Raw genomic sequence first — 21,605 nt, forward strand, 5'->3', positions numbered from 1 at the left:
ACACCCTATGCCCCCCCCCCCCCCCGCCCACTCTACTCCCTTCCACAGCCCCGAGTCCCTTCCCACGATGGCCAAGGGCTTAATAGCCAATGCAAACAACAGGGGGGGCATGGGACACCCCTGCCTCGTACCCCGGTGAGTGCAATGTACCCCGAAGTTATACTATTAGTGAGAACACTCGGTACCAGCTTCTTGTCCAACAGCAGTACCCACGCAAACCTCGGCCCAATTCTAAACCTCTCCAATGCCACCATCAAGTAACCCCACACTCTACCCTTAAACACCTTCTCTGTGTCAAGTGCCACCACCATTTCCGCCTCCTTTCCCTCCCGGATCACATTCAGCAATCTCCTCTCATTCGAGAGCATCTGCCTTCCCTTCATGAACCCCGCCTGGTCCTCCCCAATCACCTTCAGAAGACATCTGTTCAATCTTGACACCAGAACCTTTGCCCATATCTTGGCACTTAGGACTATGGATCTCTACAACCCACATCCACTGGATCCTTATCCTTCTTCAGCAGCAGCAAAATCGAAGCCTGCCCCATCGCCTGTGGCAAGATATCCCAGCCTATCGCATCCTCAAACATTCCCAACATCAGTGGCGCCAACCTATCCTTACATTCATGGTAGAATTCAAATGCGAATCCATCAGGCCCCCGCCGCTCCCCTTCCCGAATCCTCCCAAATGCCTCCTTCACCTCCTGCTCGCCGATCAGCCCCTCCAACCCTACCCTGTCCTCCTCACCCAACCTCGGATACTCCAACTTGTCCAGGAACGCCCTCATCCCCCGCTCCTCTCCCGGTGGCTCCCACCTATGTAGCTTCTTATAAAACTCTTTGAATACTTTATTGATCTGCTCCGGGCCCTCCACCAGATTCCCCAACTTACCCCGCACCTGAACTATCTTCCTTGCCACCCTCTGCCTCTGGAGCTGGCCGGCCAGCATGCACTTTGCCTTCTCCCCGTGCTCATAGACCGCCCTCCTTCAGCCTTCTTAACTGGCGCACCGCTCTCCCTGTGGACAACTGGCCGAACTTCGCCGGAAGCTCCTTCCTCTTGGCCAAGCGGGCTGGGTCCGGGTCCCCTGTGTACCTCCCATCCACCTGCAGAATCTCCTCTATTAATTTTTGGTGCTCCGCTCTCTCCTCCTTGCCCAACTTAACTTTGAACGAGATCACCTCCCCCCTCACCACTGCCTTCAAAGCCTCCCAAACCACCGACTGCAAAACCTCCCCCGTGCAATTAAACCCCACATATCCTCAGTCACCTTCCCGATCTTATCCGGCCCACGAACAGCCCCACGTACATTCTCCATCCCGGTCTCTGGGCCATCCCCTTCTCCAAAACCTCATCCAACCAACGAGGAACATGGTCCGAAATCACTATTGCTGAATGCTCCGACCTCCTAACCCCAGCCAATAGCGCCTTCCCCACCATGGAAAAGTCTATCCTCGTGTACACCTTGTGTACTGGGGAGTAAAACAAATACTCCTGTTTCCTCGTGCAGGGAACTCAAATCTGGCACCCAGCACCCTCTTCACAAACCCCACATCATCCCAGTTGGGGCCATATACGCTCGCCAGTGCCACCAACCTCACCTCTAGTGCCCCCATCACTATCATATACCTGCTCCCCTGGTCCACCACCATTTTCTCCATCTGCAACCTCACCCTCTTGCCCACCAATATCTCTAACCACCCCCCCCCCCCCCCAAGCCCTGCTATCAAACGCCGAGTGGAAAACCAAACTCACCCAACCCTCCCTCAAGCCCCCCCCGATCCCTCACCCGCAGATGGATCGCCTGCAACATCACCATGTTGGCCTTTAAGCTCTTTAAGTGTGTAAAAACCCTCCATGTCGTCACCCGCGTCCCAACCCCCTCATGTTCCATGTCACTATTCTGAGTGGTGGTCTCTCACCCCCCCCCCGCCTCTCCCACCCGCCCCTCCTATCCACCATCATCATAACCCTGGGCCCTGAGCCCTGTCAATACCCAGTGAAATAGAGTCATAGAAACCTACATGTTCCCCTTAATACCTTGGAAAGGTCGATAAAATCATCCCTTCAACTTTTAAATTTCAGGGATGGCAAACCTGCAAATCTGAACTTCCCTTGAAAGTTGAGTCTCAGGAGAAGTTTCCTCCTTCTGCTGGTTTCGGAATACAGAAACAGAATGAGGCCACTCGGCCCGTCGTGCCTGTGTCGGATGTTGTCTTGGATCAACAGTAGCACAATGGTTAGCACTGTTGCTCCACAGCTCCAGGGTCCCAGGTTTAATTCCCGGCTTGGGTCACTGGCTGTGCGGAGTCAGCACGTTCTCCCCACGTCTGCGAGGGTTTCCTCCGGGTGCTCCGGTTTCCTCCCACCATCCAAGGTGAATTGGACATTCTGAATGCTCCCTCTGTGTACCCGAACAGGCGCCGGAATGTGGCGACTAGGGGCGTTTCACAGTAACTTTATTGCAGTGTTAATGTAAGCCTACTTGTGACAATAATAAAGATAATAATAATAATCAGAGTCGAACTACAACTGATTAACTTGCAGCCGACTACACAAATGTTTGAGTTGAATCCGATTACGGAGCAGAAACAAAAGTTACTTTGAATATGCTCTGCCATTAGCTTAATTCATTCATTGGGCGGAAAGAAATGGAGATAATTTGGGTATATGGTGTTGAAGAGCAGGTGAACCCTGATCTGTTTGAGCAATAGACCAGGCTGGAGGGGTGAATGGATTTGCTCCTCTTTCCAGGTTTTTCTGAGTACAGATCAGGTGGGTCCCATATTGTATTTGTATTGAGGTGGAGTGTCATCTCCAAGCGAAAGCAGGGTAAATAAGACAGGGTTCCATTAATGATCACTATCCAATGGCTTGCCTCCACTAACAGACTACAAGCTGGGCTGTGGACCGCATTGGGGTTAATGTCGTCATTCAACACACTCCTCATTGAATACACGCATGTGAATATAACTGCGTGGAATTGGAGAACAGACAGTATCTGTGTTGCAAAGGAGGGAGGGAAAAAATTGACAAGCAAAAGGAACAAAAACTGCTTGAAATTCTTCAGGAAGAAATCTTTATCCCTGCACTGCCCACCCCCAAATAAAGGTCATTCAAATCTACTGCAAACCTCTTGGAGTCAGAGAAGAAAAATCGAGAAAGAATTAAATCTCAAAAAATACGAAGGTACTTTGACCATTATGCTTAAGTCAAACGACTAATAGACTCTGCGTGCACAGAAGGAGAGAGACAGACTGAGCGAAAGGCATGTTGACCTTTTAATTAAGTCTTTCTCTTCGGTATTTGCAGTCAAACTACGCAGGATCTTCTCTCATCCAATAATTGAGCTGTCAGAGGATTCTTCAAAGAGTTGCAGAGCTGGAGAGATTTGCAGAGAAATAGTTATTGAAATGGTAAAACCTTAATGAGGACTCATAAAGGTGATTGTCTTTTCCAAGAAGCTCTTGTTTTTGTTTAACGATTGGATTTAACTCAACTATTTGTGTAGCTGTTTGTGAAAAAGCAAACAGAAAAAATGCAGTAACCTTCTGCCCAGACAACATCCGGTACAGGCATTGATGGGCCGAATGGTCACCTGCTGTTCCCATATTCCAGAACCAAGAGAAGGAGGAGAGCTCCTCTGGTACACAACTTGAAATAACGTTGGTTTTTAGCCTTGCCCGCAGAAATGGCTCATTTTCGCTAAAGAAAAAGACACACTGAAAAGGAAATCTTAAAAAGCAGAGGCCATTTGGCCCTTCTGTTCCCCACTGCTTGTCCACAAAGTTTTATTCTCCTCTTTTCTCCAAACTGATGTCATATTCCTGCTTCCTTGCCAGAATGTTTATACTTTTCTTGAGCTCAGTATCAATTTGACATTGATCTCACGCTCAGCAATCTCTTTGCGGGTGATTTTTATTCAAGTGGGATCCTGGCCTTGACTAATGCGAAGATCAGAAGCAATAACTTGTATTGATAATAGCACCTTTAACATGACAAAGTGTGCCAAGGTTCTCCACAGGAAATTTATAAGGCAAATTTTATCACCGAATTATGGCGGGGGGTGGGGGGGGGGGGGGGGGGGGAGGGTTTGATTGATTTATTGTCACATGTATTGAAGTACAGTGAAAAATATTATTCTGCGGCCAAGGGAACGTACACAGTAGGTAAAAAGAATAATCGGCAGAGAACATTGACAAATGGTACATCGACAAACAGTGATTGGTTACAGTGCGGAACAAGGGGCCAAACAAAGCAAATACATGAGCAACAGCAGCATAGGGCATCGTGAATAGTGGGCTGGATTCTCCGACCCCCCGCCGGGTTGGAGAATCACTGGGGGGGCGGCGTGAATCCCGCCCCCGCCGTCTCCCAAAGTCTCCGGCACCAGAGATTCGGCGGGGGTGGGAATCGTGCCGCGCCTGTCGGCGGGCCCCCCCCCGGCGATTCTCCACCCGCGATGGGCCGAAGTCCCGTTGCTGTCATGCCAGTCCCGCCGGCGGGAATCAAAACACCTCCCTTACCGGCGGGACTGGCGGCGCGGGTGGGCTCCGGGGGTCCTGGGGGGGGGGGGGGGGGCGCGGGGCGATGTGGCCCCGGGGGGGTGCCTCCACGGTGGCCTGGCCCACGATTGGGGCCCACTGATCGGCAGGCGGACCTGTGCCGTGGGGGCACTCTTTTCCTTCCGCTTTGGCCATAGCCTTCACGATGGCGGACGCGGGGATGACATCAGCAGCCACTGACGCTCCCGCCGGCCGGCGAAGTCTCTTCGGCCCCGGCTGACATGGCGCCAAAGGCCTTTCCCGCCGGCCGGCGAGGCGCCACCCACTCCGGCGCGGGCCTAGCCCCTCAATGTGAGGGCTTGGATCTAAAGGTGCGGAGATATCCGCACCTTTGGGGCGGCCCGACTCCGGAGTGGTTCACGCCACTCCATCCCGCCGGGACCCACCGCCCTGCCAGGTAGGGGAGAATCCTGGCCAGTGTTCTCACAGGAAACAGATCACACCGAGAGAGAGTCGTTGAGGAATCTAGTAGGGCAGGCGGACCAAACGCTTGGAAGGAGGAGGGAGACACTGAGATGTTTGGTGAGGGAATTGCGGAGCTTCGGGACCAGGCTGAAATCTGGAATGCACTGACTGAAAGTACTGTTCAAAAGGCAATTGGATAACAGCTCAGGGCCATCGTCAGGGTTATGGGGCAAAGGCAGGGCAGTGGGGCCAATTGGATAGGTCTTTTAGAGTGTCAACACTGACATGATGAGTCAAATGACGAATATCCCACACACAGTCACCACCATCCCTTAACATGTCCTGTCCCATCAACAGGATTGACCCACAGAGGTGGCGGGGAGGCACAGTGCTATACAGTCAGGAGCAGTGGTGGGCAACTTGCGGTCCAGGGGGCAAGATGTGGCCCATCAGTGTTCTGACTGCGGCCCCCAAGACATTTTGTTGACAGTTGCCCACGAGCAGGGTCGCCACATTCCGCTGATTTCCATCCGTGCAGTGTTTTCCCTCCCCGTCTGACTGAAACGATTCGCAAGTGAAGCGAGGAGTGTGCAGATTGCTCACAACATTGACTGTGAGAGCCGGCGCTCCCTCAAAGGGTAAACATTCAGATTGTTTTTAACATTTGAAGTTGATGGCAGTTCTATTAATATGTAAATGATGAACCATTTTCGATAACTCACTATGAAATATTCGGCGTGTATTAAATGTATTGAACCTTATGCACGGGGTCATGGTTCATGAACAAGCCCGATTTCAATCTTGCGCCCTACTCAGATGAAAGAGGACCACTCACCTGCCGAGGTTGCTTCCCATTGGCCAGGAGGAAGTTGCCCACTAATCCATAACATTGACTTTGGACCCCGTCATGTCTCGTGGAATCCGGTCAAGTATGAGCAAGGAAAACCCCTACAGCTTGCCACATAATGTGTGCCCTCTCCCTGGCCCTTCTCCACCCCTACCCCCCACCCCTACCTCAACTGATGAATCAGTCCTCCTCCATGTAGAGCATCAATTGGAAGAAGCACTGAGGGTGGCAATGGCACAGAATGTACTCCGCGTGGAGATGTCCATCATCAAGAATCACTCGGCAGTTCCACTACTGACCAAGTTGCCGTGTTCTGAGGAACATATCTGCCTTTGGCAGCTGATGCGGAAACTAACAAGTGAGAAAAACTGACCAGACATTGTCCTCACCAATCTACTTGCTTCAAGTGCATCTGTCCATCGTAGATAGGAGAGACCAGACACCGTACACCCCCTGAGGAGACATAGGGCGCAATCTCCCCAAAAGGGAACAAAGTCCCCTAGTGCGCTTGCTTAGCCGCAGTGCCGAGAAACACGTGGCTATTCAACGCTACTCATGTTGAATAAGGGGCCTAAATGGGAAATGCGCGGGTGAGGCAGCACACAGCCCCGTCTTTTTATAACGGGGAGCTCCGCTCACTCAAACTCTCCGTTGTAGCGAGAGATCGAGGCGCCATTTTTAAATGGTGTCCCAATCTCCGAAGCCCACAAAAAAAAAGAACCTCCCCCCAGCCCGAACGCAACATGGGAGGGTCCCTCGGCCCCCCCCCCTCGCTTCCCCCAACATCCACGGTGAGTAACCCCGGCTCAATCGTCCTTGGCAGTGCCAACCTGGCACCATGGCAGTGGCCCCTGCCAGTGCTACCTAGGCACCTTGGGAATGCCAGGCTTGCATCCAGGTGGCCAATTAAACAGCTCACTGGCGGAGGGGTCTCCACAATATCCCCATCCTCAGGAGCCCAGAATATCAGAACCAGAGATGAGACATTGTAACATTTGTAACATTCTTCAGCCAGAGTTGCCAAGTGAATGGTCAATCTCAGTGTCCTCTGGAGGCCCCCAACATCATTCAGCCAATACTATTCACCCCACTTGATATCAAGAAATGGCTGAAGGCACTGGATACTGCAAAAGCTACAGGCCATTACATTCTTTTAAAATCATTTGTTACGGGACGTGGGCGTCGCTGGATAGACCGACATTTGTTGCCCATCCCTAATTGCTCTTAAGAGGGTGCTGGTAATAATAATAATTATTATTATTATTATAATTGCTTATTGTCACAAGTAGGCTTCAATGAAGTTACTGTGAAAAGCCCCTAGTCGCCACATTCCGGCACCTGTTTGGGGAGGCTGGTACTGGTGAACTGCTTTCTTGCACAGCTCCAGTCCATGAGGTGCAGGTACACCCACTGTGCTGTTAGGGAGGGAGTTTTGACCCAGCGACAGTGAAGGAACGGCCGATATATTTCCAAGTCAGGACGGTGAGTGACTTGGAGGGGAACCTCCAGATGGTGGGGTTCTCATCTTTCTGCTGCTCTTGTCCTTCTAGATGGTGGTGGTCATGGGTTTGGAAGGTGCTGCCTAAGGAACCTTAGTGAGTTGCTGCAGTGCATCTTGTAGATGGTACACACGGCTGCCAATGTGCATCGATGGTACAAAGGGTGAATTTATTTGGAAGGGCTGCCAATCAAGGGGGCTTCTTTTGTCCTGGATGATGTCGAACTTCTTGAGTGTTGTTGGAGCTGCACGGCAGCACAGTGGTTAGCACAGTTGTTAGCACACTTGCTTTAGGGCTCCAGGGTCCCGGGTTCGATTCCCCGCTGGGTCACTGTCTGTGCGGAGTCTGCACGTTCTCCCCGTGTCTGCGTGGGTTTCCTCCCACAGTCCAAAGATGTGCAGGTTGGGTGGATTGGCCATGCTAAATTGCCCCTTAGTGTCCAAAAAGGTTAGGTAGAGTTGTAGGGATAGAGTGGAAGTGTGGGGTTAAGTAGGGTGCTCTTTCCAAGGGCCGGTGCAGACTCAATGGGCCAAGTGGGCCTCCTTCTACACTGTAAATTCTATGATCTATGATAATCCAAACAAGTGGAGAGTATTCCGTTACACTCCTGACTTGTGCCTTGTAGATGGATTGGGGAGTCAGGAGGTGAGTTACTCACCACAGGATTCCTAGCCTCTGACTTGCTCTGGTAGCCACAGTATTTATATGGCGAGTCCAGTTCAGTTTGTGGTAACTCCAGGATGTTGACAGTGGGAGATTCAGCGATGGTAATGCCATTGAATGTCAAGGAGTGATGGTTAGATTCTCTCTTATTCCATTACCATCACTGAATCTCCCAATATCAACGTCCTGGGTTTTAATATTGACCAGAAACTGAACTGGACCAGCCATATAAATACTATGGCTATAAGATAAGTTTGAAAACAATGTACTGAATCAAAAGCTCGGGTCGTAAATGGAAACAAAGGAAACTATGAAAATCTGAGGAGCCAGTTGGTTGTGGTGGATTGGGGAAATGCATTAAAATGTATGATGGTTGACCTGCAGGGCCTAGCATTTAAATAACTAACACGTGGTTGACAACAAATCTACATTCCTCTGAAGCACAAAACCCAACAGAAAAAGTAAGTGGGTAACAAAGGAAGTTAAAGATTGTATTAGTTCAGAGGGAAATGCTTATAAAATTGCCAACATAAATACAAAGCCTGTGAATTGGGAGCATTTTAGAATTTAGTAAAAGTGGCTCAAGAAAGCCAAATAAAATAGAAAATGAAAGTAAACTTGTGAGAAACATACAGATGGACTTTAAAAGCTTCTGCAGGTAAGTAAAAAAGGAAAAGATTAGCAAAGACAAATGTGGGTCCATTGCAGACAGAGGAGAATTTATAATGAGGAATAAGGAAATGGCAGAGAGGCGAAACAGTTAGTTTCTGTATGTCTTCATGGAAGAAGATGCAAGAAATCTCTCAGAAACAATAGCAAACCAAGGGATTATTGGGAATGAGGATCTGAAGGAAATCAGTATTGCTGAAAAGAGAGACATACCGTTGAAGCTTTTTGTTCTGCACGCATCAGGACAGTTCACAGGAATACCAAATCTCGAAGAGAACACAATTTGTACTGCATGAGAAGAGAGTGCTGATTGTTTGGTATGTGGGCTCTGATTGGCAGGGGCGTTGCCATGGAGAATGCACCAGGGAACAGTTAGTTAACTGCCAAGCTTTTGCGAAATTCAAATCAGGCAGGTTGCCTCTGATTGGTCCGGAGATTGCACTGGGGAATTTGCCGGAGATGTGTGGATTAAAGGAAATATTTCCAAGTTTGAGGATGGCACAGTGGGGATGTGAGTTGTGAAGAGGATGCAAAAGAGGCTTCAAGGGGTTTGGGCCGGCGTTCACTTTACTCACAGGAAAAACAGAAAGGCAGATTATTTTTTAAATGGTGCGAGATTGGGAATGATTGATCTCCAGTCGGACCTGGGTGGTCATTGAAAGCTGGAGTGCAGGTGCAGCAAGCCATTAGGAAGGTGAATGGTATGTGGGTCTTTATTGCAAGAGGATTTGAGTGCAGGAGGAAAGATGTCTTGCTGCTGTTCACCAAGACCCTTGGTGAGACCGTACGTGGTTTATTGTGGGAAGTTTTGGTTCCCTTCACTCAGGAAAGATGTACTTCGCAGAGAGGGAGTGCAGCAGAGGTTCCCCAGACTGATTCCCGGGAGGGTAGGACTATCCGCTGAGGAGAGATTGAGGAGACTGGGCCTATTTTGGAGAATTGAGAGATTATGGGCTGGATTGACCGACCACCCCGCCGTGTGTTTTTTAGCGGTGGAGTCGGCCGCCAGCGGGACCTACAGACCCCGCCGTTGTCAAGGGGATTCCCCGGTGACACCACCCCTCGTCGCCAGGAATCCCGTGCGCGGCGTGGGGCCAGAATTTTCCGTCGGTGTGAACAGTCGGTAAGTCCCGCCCTCTCTCATTGAGACGTGCAAAATTCTCAAAGGGCTGGGCAGGGTAGGTGCAGGGGGCAGGGTAGGTGCAGGGGGCAGGGTAGGTGCAGGGGGCAGGGTAGGTGCAGGGGGCAGGGTAGGTGCAGGGGGCAGGGTAGGTGCAGGGGGCAGGGTAGGTGCAGGGGGAAGGGTAGGTGCAGGGGGCAGGGTAGGTGCAGGGGGCAGGGTAGGTGCAGGGGGCAGGGTAGGTGCAGGGGGAAGGGTAGGTGCAGGGGGCAGGGTAGGTGCAGGGGGCAGGGTAGGTGCAGCGGGCAGGGTAGGTGCAGGGGGCAGGGTAGGTGCAGGGGGCAGGGTAGGTGCAGGGGGCAGGGTAGGTGCAGCGGGCAGGGTAGGTGCAGCGGGCAGGGTAGGTGCAGGGGGCAGGGTAGGTGCAGGGGGCAGGGTAGGTGCAGGGGGCAGGGTAGGTGCAGGGGGCAGGGTAGGTGCAGGGGGCAGGGTAGGTGCAGCGGGCAGGGTAGGTGCAGGGGGCAGGGTAGGTGCAGGGGGCAGGGTAGGTGCAGGGGGCAGGGTAGGTGCAGCGGGCAGGGTAGGTGCAGGGGGCAGGGTAGGTGCAGGGGGCAGGGTAGGTGCAGGGGGCAGGGTAGGTGCAGCGGGCAGGGTAGGTGCAGGGGGCAGGGTAGGTGCAGGAAGCACGCTCCCCCTGGCTGGAGGCGTCTGGGATCTGGCGCACGGCCTCAGAATAAGGCACATTTAGGATTGAGATGAGGAGGAATATCTTCACTCAGAGGGTGGTCAATCCTTGGAATTCTCCCCCCCAGAGGATGTGGAGGCTCCATCATTGAGCATGTTCAAGGTAGAGATTGACACATTTCTCGACAGTAAGACATCCAGGGATGTGGTGATAGTGTGGAAAAAGAATGGTGCGATAGATGATTAACCAAGATCCAGTTGGGAATGAAATGTCTGCTCCTGCTGCCTTGTTCCTCAGTGAATGGTTGATGTGTCAACACTTCTGAAAATGTGTGGGAAAATTAACTTTCTTAATTTGGATATTTATATTTGGAAATGTAAATAACTGAAGGCGTAAAGCCCAATGGGGCTGCTCTGGCAGCTCAGGGAGTCCAACAGAGGGTGTCTTCGGCAGGAGTACATCAGTGGCCGTTTAGACTTTGACCTTTCCTTATGCACCAGCCCGGGTGGTTGCATTCTTGTCTCTGAACCATTATATCGTGGGTTCAAGTCCCGCGCAGGGCTTGAGCACAACGATCTGTGCCGACAGTCCAGTATAGTACTGAGGGAGTCTGCGCTAGCATCAAAGAATAGTTAAAGCACAGAATGAGGTCAGTCAGCCTGTATGTCCTGGCTCGCTGCAAGTTTGTGCAACCCCCCCCCCCCCCCTCCCCCCCGCTTTTCCCAATGGAACCCTGAAAAACCTGATCCAATTCTCTTTCGAAAGCCCCGATTGAAGTTGCCTCCACCACAATGTCAGACAGGGAATTCCAGCAACTAACCGTTCTCTGTGTAATGACGTCTTTCGTGATAGTTTTTCATGCCTCCGTTAGTTCTTGTGCCAATCATCTTAAATCGGTGCCCTCTGGGTCCCGATCCTTCCATCAATGGGAACAGTTTCTCCCCATCTATTCTGCCCAGTGTTGGAACCAACAATTCTACGGACACGTGCTTGTAGGATTAGAATAGCGGTTTTAATATACTCACAACAGAGCCAGCCTATTAGCCATTGAACTTTCGGTGAACTGGCCGGCTGACCATGTGGCACTGATCTTTATACAGCAGCTCCAGGGGGAGAAATCCTGGGCGGAGCCAAGGGAGAAGCCCAGTACAATTCTCGAGCATTCCCAGAGCTCCTCCCCCTGGTGGTCAGGTAGTGCAATTGCACTTACGATATAGACACATGTATATACAGATTATAATCCGGTGTGAATCACATTCACCACACCCAGACCCCTCGCCATTTTGAAAATCTCCTCTCAACCTTCTTTCAGGAAAGAAACATAGAAACAGAGAAACATAGAAAAAATATCCTGAGGGAGGGGCTGCGCTCCGAAAGCTAGTGATTCGAAACAAACCTGTTGGACTTTAACCTGGTGTTGTAAGACCTCTTACTGTGCTTGCCCCAGTCCAACGCCGGCATCTCCACACCATAGAAAAATAGGAGCAGGGGGAGGATCAGCATTTATTGCCCATCCCTAGTTGCCCCTGAGGGGCCATGGAAGAGCCAACCACATTGACAATGGTTCCATGGTCAGACTCTTCACATTTTCTTTTCTTGAATTCAAACTTCAGAGTGAGGAATCCCAAACTGGGATTGGAACCCAGGCCCCTAGCTTACGGGTCCAGTGACAAAACTACTGCCTTACTGCCTCCCTCTACCACAATACCGACATTACTAAAGTGACTAGGCTGTGAGACATCTGGGGGTTGTGGAAAGCATGTCATTCTTCTTCACTCCCCACAGTGGAGTCAGCACAATCTGTGGAATTTCTACAGCTGCCTGCCACGTTCCCCAATGTTGTCAGTGCTGATTGGGGAAGTGGTCGGGAAGCAGGGAAGGAAAGTAGGACCAGTGTGTGGACCCATTGAAACTCCGTCCGGTCCCTCACTCTCCTTTCCTCCCGTTTTTTTGCAAGAGTCCTGAGCAGTCAGTGCCAATGTTGGAGATATTTTAAACAGGCCCGTCTGTACCATGTGGAAGATGTTTAATCAGGATTAGCCCTGTCACATACGACAGCTTGCAAAGGGTCAACTCAATTGAATGAAGCCCTAGTTTATGCAGAACTGAAACCCTATTTATCACCATCTGTGTTCTGGCAGGCTACAATTATAAAACTTCCAGGGCCTGAGCTATGGAGTGATTTTTAATTAACCTAATTTGCAAATGTACTAAAATGAATATAACTCACAAATAGGTATTGGCTAAATAGTTATCCTCGAACTTTCACAAATGGTTACACAGAAAGATTTGTGACAGTGAGAAGTATTTTGGGCTGACACACTCACGCACTCGCACAAATACACTCGCTCACACTCACACACCTGCACGCATACACTCGCTCACACTCACACACCCGCACACATACACTCGCTCACACTCACACACCTGCATGAATACACTCGCTCACACTCACACACCCGCACACATACACTCGCTCACACTCACACACCTGCATGCATACACTCGCTCACACACACACACCCGCACACATACACTCGCTCACACTCACACACCTGCATGCATACACTCGCTCACACACACACACCCGCACACATACACTCGCTCACACTCACACACCTGCATGCATACACTCGCTCACACTCACACACCCGCACACATACACTCGCTCACACTCACACACCCGCACACATACACTCGCTCACACTCACACACCTGCATGCATACACTCGCTCACACTCACACACCCGCACACATACACTCGCTCACACTCACACACCTGCATGCATACACTCGCTCACACTCACACACCCGCACACATACACTCGCTCACACTCACACACCTGCATGCATACACTCGCTCACACTCACACACCCGCACACATACACTCGCTCACACTCACACACCTGCATGCATACACTCGCTCACACTCACACACCCGTACACATACACTCGCTCACACTCACACACCTGCATGCATACACTCGCTCACACTCACACACCTGCATGCATACACTCACTCACACTCACACACCCGTACACATACACTCGCTCACACTCACACATCTGCACGCATACACTCGCTCACACTCACACACCTGCACGCATACACTCGCTCACACTCACACACCCGCACACATACACTTGCTCACACTCATGCACCCACACACATACACTCGCTCACACTCACACACCCACACACATACACTCATTCACACTCTCACACTCGCACGCATACACTCGCTCACACTCACACACCCACACAAATACACTTGCTCACACTCACACACCTGCACACATACACTCGTTCACACTCACCCATCCGCACACATACACTCGCTCACACTTACATACCTGCATGCACACACTCGCTCACACTCACGCACACAAGAACTCGCTCACACTCACACACCCGCCGCATACACTCGCTCACACTCACACATCTGCACACATGCACTCACTCACACACCTGCACGCATACACTCGCTCACACTCACACACCCACACACATACACTCGCTCACACTCACACACCTGCACGCATACACTCGCTCACACTCCCACACACCTACACTCACTCACACATCAACACACATACACTCGCTCACACTCACACATCCGTACACACACACTCGCTCACACTCACACATCCACACACATACACTCGCTGACACTCACACACCTACAGTGTCTCCTTTAAGATCAGCATTTGTTACCCATCCCTAATTGAGCTTTGGACTGAGGGGCTTACTCGGCCTTTTCTGATGGGAGTTAAGAGTCCATCACCTTGCTGTGTATCTGAGACAGGAGGTTGCCGCCCCAGTTGCTGTGTCTCTCCCATCACCTTGCTGTGTATCTGAGACAGGAGGTTGCCGCCCCAGTTGCTGTGTCTCTCCCACCATCTTGCTGTGTATCTGAGACAGGAGGTTGCCGCCCCAGTTGCTGTGTCTCTCCCACCAGCTGATGTGGCGGGCTATTTAAATTCCCGTTTACTTGGGTAACATCCTGCCAGGGTGGGAAGGGCCATTCGTTTCCCCATGTAGGCCAGACTTGGTAAGGACGCCAGATATCCTTCCCCAAAGGACATCCGATGGGTTTATTCACCAAGCGACCATGATTTCATGGTCACCATTTCTGAGGCTAAGTTTTTAAATTCCAGATTAATAAATTTATTTTAAATTCCACCAGCTGCTGTGGTGGGATTTGAACCCGCGTCCCCCGAGCATTAACCTGGGCCTCTGGATTACGTGTCCAGTCGGCCAAACCTTCCTCACAATGAACAAGAGGTCCAAATTGGCGGAATGCAGAGAGCTCGGAGGGTTTCAAACATTTTGCAAAATTAATTTTTACGGGATGCGGGGGCATCGCCGGTTAGGCCCAGCATTTATTGCCCATCTCAAGTTGCCCTTCAGAAGGTGGGGGTGAGCTGCCTTCTTGAACCGTTGCAGTCCCTGAGGTGTAGGTACACCCACAGTGCTGGGTGAAGATGGCAGAGATAGGGAGATGCAGGGAAATGGAGGGATTTGAGGGGCCTGCGGACCGGGAACCCCTGCCGGTTGGTTGAAAACAGGGAAAGCAGGTAAAACCTGGAGCAGCCACGTCGGGATGAGCTGAGCTTTATGCAGGATACAGGCCGGCCAGCAGATGGAGCAGTTGAGTTCAGAGGCAACAGAGGCACGGGTGAGGGTTTCAGCAGCAGGAGAGCTGAGGGGGGTGTGGGGTGTGGGGTGTGGGGTGGGGGGGGGGGGGGGGGGAGACGGAGCAGTGTTGGGGGGGGGGGGGGCGGTGGATATGGGCACAGCAAATGTGGCTGGAGGCAGTCTTGGTAATGGTGAGGTTACGAGTTGGAAATTCAGCTCAGGGTCATCAAAGTTGTGATCAAACTGGGCCAACCTGGACGAGAAGAAGGTAGACTTTGATGAAAGGTCATGGAGTGCTGACCCACAATCGCCATGTCAGAACACATTTCCTTTATCTAGCAGCCTGTCTTGGTTTACAGCCAGAGCTGTACGTCTGAAATATATTCATTGTTATAATGTGGGACCTTGTGGTGGTCACTCTCTTTGTGCCAGTGTATGCCTGTCACAAAGTCATGTTTCTTGAAGCCATTTTCACCAGTTTCAGGAAGGTTCAGCCTTTGCAATGCCTGACTAACCTCTGCTCCCTCCTCCCTCTCTTCCAGCCGTTGTGGTGTTTGCTTTCGTGCTGTGCTGGCTGCCGTTCCATTTGGGCCGCTACCTCTTCACCAAATCCTCGGAGATCGGCTCCTATGAGATGCTCCAGATCAGCCAGTACTGCAGCCTGGTCTCTTTCGTCCTCTTCTACCTGAGCGCTGCCATCAACCCCATCCTTTACAACATCATGTCCAAGAAATACCGGGTGGCCGCCCTCAAGCTGTTCCACGTCAAGCAGGCTCCAAGGAGAACCTCGTCGACTGCCAAGAACGCCAACTGTTCCACCTGGACAGAGACCATTGTGAGCACTTGACCACGGCAGAGCTGCCAAGAGTTAGGGTTTGTTCGTAGCCCAAGTGCAAACTGCAGGCGGGCTTGGCCTATTGGACAAAGAATGTATTCGCCCCGTGAGCTGGAAGGGGTGTTACCCAGTGGAGGGGAGGACGAAACAGCCACAGTTTTGGCAACCGCGGTAACTATAAAAGAACCCACATGATTCCGACATATTTGGTGCCCCTTTCACCTTCCCTGTCTGCTCTGTAGATCAGATCATCCAAAATATTAGGCTGCATATTTGATGTCAGCATATTAATATTTCACCTGATGCCCTAAAACAAGTAAATTTATGTTGGTGACCAGTCAACTGGTTAATTGAAGTCACTGTGCGATAATGAACGGGATGCTGTGGTAAGATAGCCAGAACGCTGTAAATTATTTTTGATTTCATGCCCTGCATTGTGTGGTGAGAGAGTTTCCAAAGACAATACTTCCTTCTTTATAATGAGATAAACAAAGTCAAGGCAGCCACAGATTCAGACAGGAGAACGTTGAAACCGCACCACAGTCAAAGGTCAAGGTGCGTCTAAATTGCCTGCTACCAGCCCGCTGGTCACTCACTACAGTAATAATGGATTTATCAACGACTTTCTACCAATGAGTCGAGGAGAGACCCAGGAAGGTGAGGGAAATGCCTCGTGATGGAGAGCATTGGCAACTAGTGGTCCATCAAACCCACTTGCTCCAATATTTCCATAGTTCATTTTTAATAATCCGGATTCCCATTTGTTGACCGGAACTTGATGAAGTCCATTAAGTTTCTTGGTGCCTCTCAATGTGACAGTAATCGGATCCACTTATCATTCTTTCAGGATACAATGTTTGCCCAGTAATTTTAATTTTCTCTTGTTCTTTGCATATTGGATGATACGTAATAGACAGCATTATTAACATAGAATCTTGGAAATGTGGGCGCACAATATCACAGACTGATACTTTATCTCTGTACAGCAGCAAAACCATTCAGCACAAAATCACTCAGCTCTGAAACCTCAATGCCAAATCTCCAGCACCTACAAACTTGTATCAAATTGACCAATGCTGGATTACCCAGTCCCAAACTCCCCAATGCTGCATTACCCAGTGCCAAACTCCCCAGTGCTGTATTACCCAGTGCCAAACTCCCCAGTGCTGGATTATCCAGTGCCAAACTCCCCAATGCTGTATTACCCAGTCCCAAACTCCCCAGTGCTGGATTACCCAGTGCCAAACTCCCCAGTGCTGGATTACCCAGTGCCAAATCCCCAGTGCTGGATTACCCAGTGCCAAACTCCCCAGTGCTGGATTACCCAGTGCCAAATCCCCACTGCTGTATTACCCAGTGCCAAATCCCCAGTGCTGCATTACCCAGTGTCAAATCCCCAGTGCTGCATTACCCAGTGTCAAATCCCCAGTGCTGCATTCGCAGTGCCAAATCCCCAGTGCCGCATTACCCAGTGCCAAATCCCAAGTGCTGCATTACCCAGTGCCAAATCCCCAGTGCTGCATTCGCAGTACCAAATCCCCAGTGCTGGATTACCCAGTGCCAAACTCCCCAGTGCTGCATTACCCAGCACCAAATCCCCAGTGCTGCATTCGCAGTGCCAAATCCCCAGTGCTGGATTACCCAGTGCCAAACTCCCCAGTGCTGCATTACCCAGTGCCAAATCCCCAGTGCTGCATTACCCAGTGCCAAACTCCCCAATGCTGCATTACCCAGTGCCAAATCCTCAGTGCCGCATTGCCCAGTGCCAAACTCCCCAGTGCTGCATTGCCCAGTACCAAACTCCCCAGTGCTGGATTACCCAGTGCCAAATCCCCAGTGCTGCATTACCCAGTGCCAAACTCCCCAGTGCTGCATTACCCAGTGCCAAATCCCCAGTGCTGGATTACGCAGTGCCAAACTCCCCAGTGCTGCATTACCCAGTGCCAAATCCCCAGTGCTGCATTAGCAGTGCCAAATCCCCAGTACTGCATTACACAGTGCCAAACTCCCCAGTGCTGCATTACCCAGTGCCAAACTCCCCAGTGCTGTATTACTCAGTGCCAAACTCCCCAGTGCTGGATTACAAGTACTAAACCCCCCAGTGCTGCATTACCCAGTGCCAAACTCCCCAGTGCTGCATTACAAGTACCAAACTCCCCAGTGCTGCATTACCCTGTGCCAATCTCCCCAGTGCTGCATTACCCAGTACCAAACTCCCCAATGCTGCATTACCCAGTGCCAAACTCCCCAGTGCTGCATTACCCTGTGCCAATCTCCCCAGTGCTGCATTACCCTGTGCCAATCTCCCCAGTGCTGCATTACCCAGTGCCAAACTCCCCAGTGCTGCATTACCCAGTGCCAAACTCCCCAGTGCTGCATTACCCTGTGCCAAACCCCCCAGTGATGCATTACCAAATCACCAGGCACCAAATCACCAGGCACCAAATCACCGGGCACCAAACCACCGGGCACCAAATCTCCGGGCACCAAATCACCGAGCACCAAATCACCGAGAACCAAATCACCGGGCACCAAATCACTGAGCACCAAATCACTGTGTACTAAACCACCGGGCACCAAATCACCGAGCACCAAATCACTGTGTACCAAATCACCGGGCACCAAATCACCGAGCACCAAATCACCGGGCACCAAATCACCAGGCACCAAATCACCGAGCACCAAATCACTGTGTACCAAATCACTGGGCACCAAATCACCGAGCACCAAATCACCGGGCACTAAATCACCGAGCACCAAATCACCGGGCACCAAATCACCGGGCACCAAATCACCGAGCACCAAATCACCGGGCACCAAATCACCGAGCACCAAATCACCGGGCACCAAATCACAGGGCAACAAATCACCGGGCACCAAATCACCAGGCACCAAATCACCGAGTACTAAATTACTGAGCACGAAATCACCGGGCACCAAATCACCGAGCACCAAATCACCAGGCACCAAATCACCGAGTACTAAATTACTGAGCACCAAATCACCGGGCACCAAATCACCGGGCACCAAATCACCAAGCACCAAATCACCGAGCACCAAATCACCGGGCACCAAATCACCGAGCACCAGCCCCCGCCCCCCCAAGCAGTTTAATTGCAGTGAATCAGCTGATCCGCAGTGTTTGCAATAATGGAGGATAAATAATGGCCTCAGGGGAGAAGTCTCCTACTCTTCCATGGAATAGCGCCTGGGATCATTTACACCCAGCCGTGAGGGCGGGCAAGGCCTCGGTTCAATGCCTCACCCAATAGGAAGGCACCACCAACAGTGCTGCAGTCCCTCAGTGCTAGACTGAGAGTGTCACCCTAGATCAGGTGCTCGGGGACTTGAACCCACGACTTCCGCTGTCTCTGGATCAAAATCCTGCAACTCCCTCCCTAACAGCACTGTGACCCTGCCCATACCACATGGACTGCAGCTCACCCACCACCTTGTCAAGGGCAATTAGGGGGGTTGGGCAATAAGAATGTTAGCTCAGCCAGCAACACCCACATCCTGCACAACAATAAAAACAGAGAAAAGGCCATTGTGGAAATCTCCAAACATTATGTGCTGTGTTGCTGTGAGTGTTGGTGCTGTTAAACAATTGTGAGTTATTAGTGCTTTGGAGTGCAATCTTACAGGTGAGACAGCCTGTTTATTGGACAGGAGTAACAGATCATGCCACAGGCTTTAAACACACTCAAGGGAGTTGAATAGATTAGAGGGAGTGTGATCGCACTCTCAAACCACTCAGAAATACCACATACTTTACTGGAGAGTAAAATGCAAACCTAAGCCACAGCTGAGACTGAGGGGTGAAGGGGAGGGGGGGGGGGGGGGGGTGGAGGTGGTGAGGGGGAATGAGGAGCAATAACAAAACTAGGGATCAGAATAGTGGATCACATATCGAGCCTTCCCCACAAGGAAACTTCTGGAAACTTCTGCAAAAGCGTCGGTGACGAATTACAATGGACAGAGCCCTCCTACCGCTGGTTTGCTTTGATGCATACGAACTCCGCACTCACCAGCACTCCACCAATTACATTTTGCTATCAGGTAGGTTAATGATGACAAACAAAAATCATCAAGATGGTAAACCAGAAATGGAAAATGATGAAAACATTTAGCAAATCAGGCAGCACCTTCGGTAAGAGAAAACACAGCATCATCCTTGACTGGGCCAGCACTCTCACCCACAAAAGCAGGATAGGGGCGGCACGGTAGCATAATGGTTAGCACTGTTGCTACACAGCTCCAGGGTCCCAGGTTCGATTCCCGGCTTGGGTCACTGTCTGTGTGGAGTCTGCACATCCTCCCCGTGTCTGCGTGGGTTTCCTCCGGGTGCTCCGGTTTCCTCCCACAAGCCCCGAAAGACGTGCTTGTGATGTGAATTGGACATTCTGAATTCTCCCTCAGTGTACCCGAACAGGGTATGTGTCGGAATGTGTTGACTTCATTGCAGTGTTAATTTAAGCCTACTTGTGACACCAATAAAGATTACCATTAATTGCCACTACTGATAAACGCTGGTGGAACTGTGTCGTACTGAAGGAGTGCTGCACTTTCCGAGGTTCTATTTTTCAGAGGAGTTATTTAATCGGGCGCACCCTGACAGGTAAAGGAGGCAACTAGAGATCAGAGTAGATTGGGAGGTAGACAAATGGGGAGAAACTGTTACCGCTCATGAAAAGACTGAGAATGAGAGGGCACAGGTTTAAGGGAATTGGATGATTATTTGCAGAGTAACAATGTGCAGGGTTCTGGGGAGAAGGTGGGGGAATGGCCTTCGGTGAGTTGGTGCAGACACGATGGGCTGAATGGCATCCATCTGCACTGTAACAATCCTGTCATTCTGTAAACAACTGGCAGATCCTCCTCTCAGCTTCCAAGACGCTGGTCTCCCTGGTGTCTTCGGCCAATATGTATCCCGTAATCGACACAGCGATAAACAGGTTTTCTGATCATCATCATGTGACTGTTTCTGAGATTCTGCTGTGTACAAATTGGCTGATGCCGTTTTTTCCATTGCTGAAATGGCTTTACTGTGGAGGATATTCTACCTGTTGCCAGGGGCCTTGAGACATCCTGAGTTTGTGACAGATACCAAAGAGCAGTGCCCGCTTAATGGTTCGATTCGATTGCATTCAGGCAACAGGCCACCCAGCTGTAAACTCTGCTCTCTCACTCTCTCTAAGTTTGTCTGTCCTGTGTTTCCAGTGGTTTCTGTTTTCAGTTTTGATTTTCAACAGTTGCCGTGTTTTTCTCTTTGCATCATTATCACGGCGCTCACTTCTGAAGGAATGCGCTGTCGATGTTTCATGGGCTTTTTCTTTGAACCAGACAATCCCCATTTTATCTGAGGCAAATCTCAAATTGGACAATTGTTAAACAAAGGGTCAGCAAGATGTACGGTTGCATTTTAAAATCTCTCCAATGTAAATAGAGCATCCAAATGTGTTTCACCAAGGGTTTTAAAAATTATTTCACGGGATGGCGGCGCCGCTGGTTAGACCAGCATTTATTGCCCATTGCTAGTTGCCCTGGAGAAGGTGGTGGCGAGCTGCCTTCTTGAGCCGCTGCAGTCCATGAGGTGCAGGTACACCCACTGTGCTGATAGGGAGGGAGATCCAGGATTTTGACCCATCCACAACGAAGGAACGGCGATATATTTCTG

The 21,605-nt window shown here is 50.8% G+C and overlaps 2 protein-coding genes across 2 annotated transcripts in view; both read left to right on the forward strand.

The window, feature by feature from the left end:
* The window catches only part of ghsra (growth hormone secretagogue receptor a), a 37,695-nt gene extending 21,431 nt beyond the window's left edge, over positions 1-16,264 (forward strand). Inside the window, exon 2 of the mRNA XM_038816278.1 lies at positions 15,636-16,264. Coding sequence (XP_038672206.1) covers positions 15,636-15,940 — 305 coding nt within the window. The 3' untranslated portion in view covers positions 15,941-16,264. The remainder of the gene's footprint in view (positions 1-15,635) is intronic.
* A 296-nt stretch (positions 16,265-16,560) lies between these two features.
* Positions 16,561-19,079, forward strand: LOC119975670 (extensin-like). Its single transcript, XM_038815452.1, has 2 exons — positions 16,561-16,585; positions 18,352-19,079. Exons 1-2 carry the CDS (start codon positions 16,561-16,563, stop codon positions 19,077-19,079), a joined length of 753 nt encoding a protein of 250 aa, XP_038671380.1.
* The last annotated feature ends 2,526 nt before the right edge of the window (positions 19,080-21,605 follow it).

The sequence above is a fragment of the Scyliorhinus canicula genome, chromosome 13, assembly GCF_902713615.1.
Source record: "Scyliorhinus canicula chromosome 13, sScyCan1.1, whole genome shotgun sequence".
Lineage (NCBI taxonomy): Eukaryota > Metazoa > Chordata > Chondrichthyes > Carcharhiniformes > Scyliorhinidae > Scyliorhinus > Scyliorhinus canicula.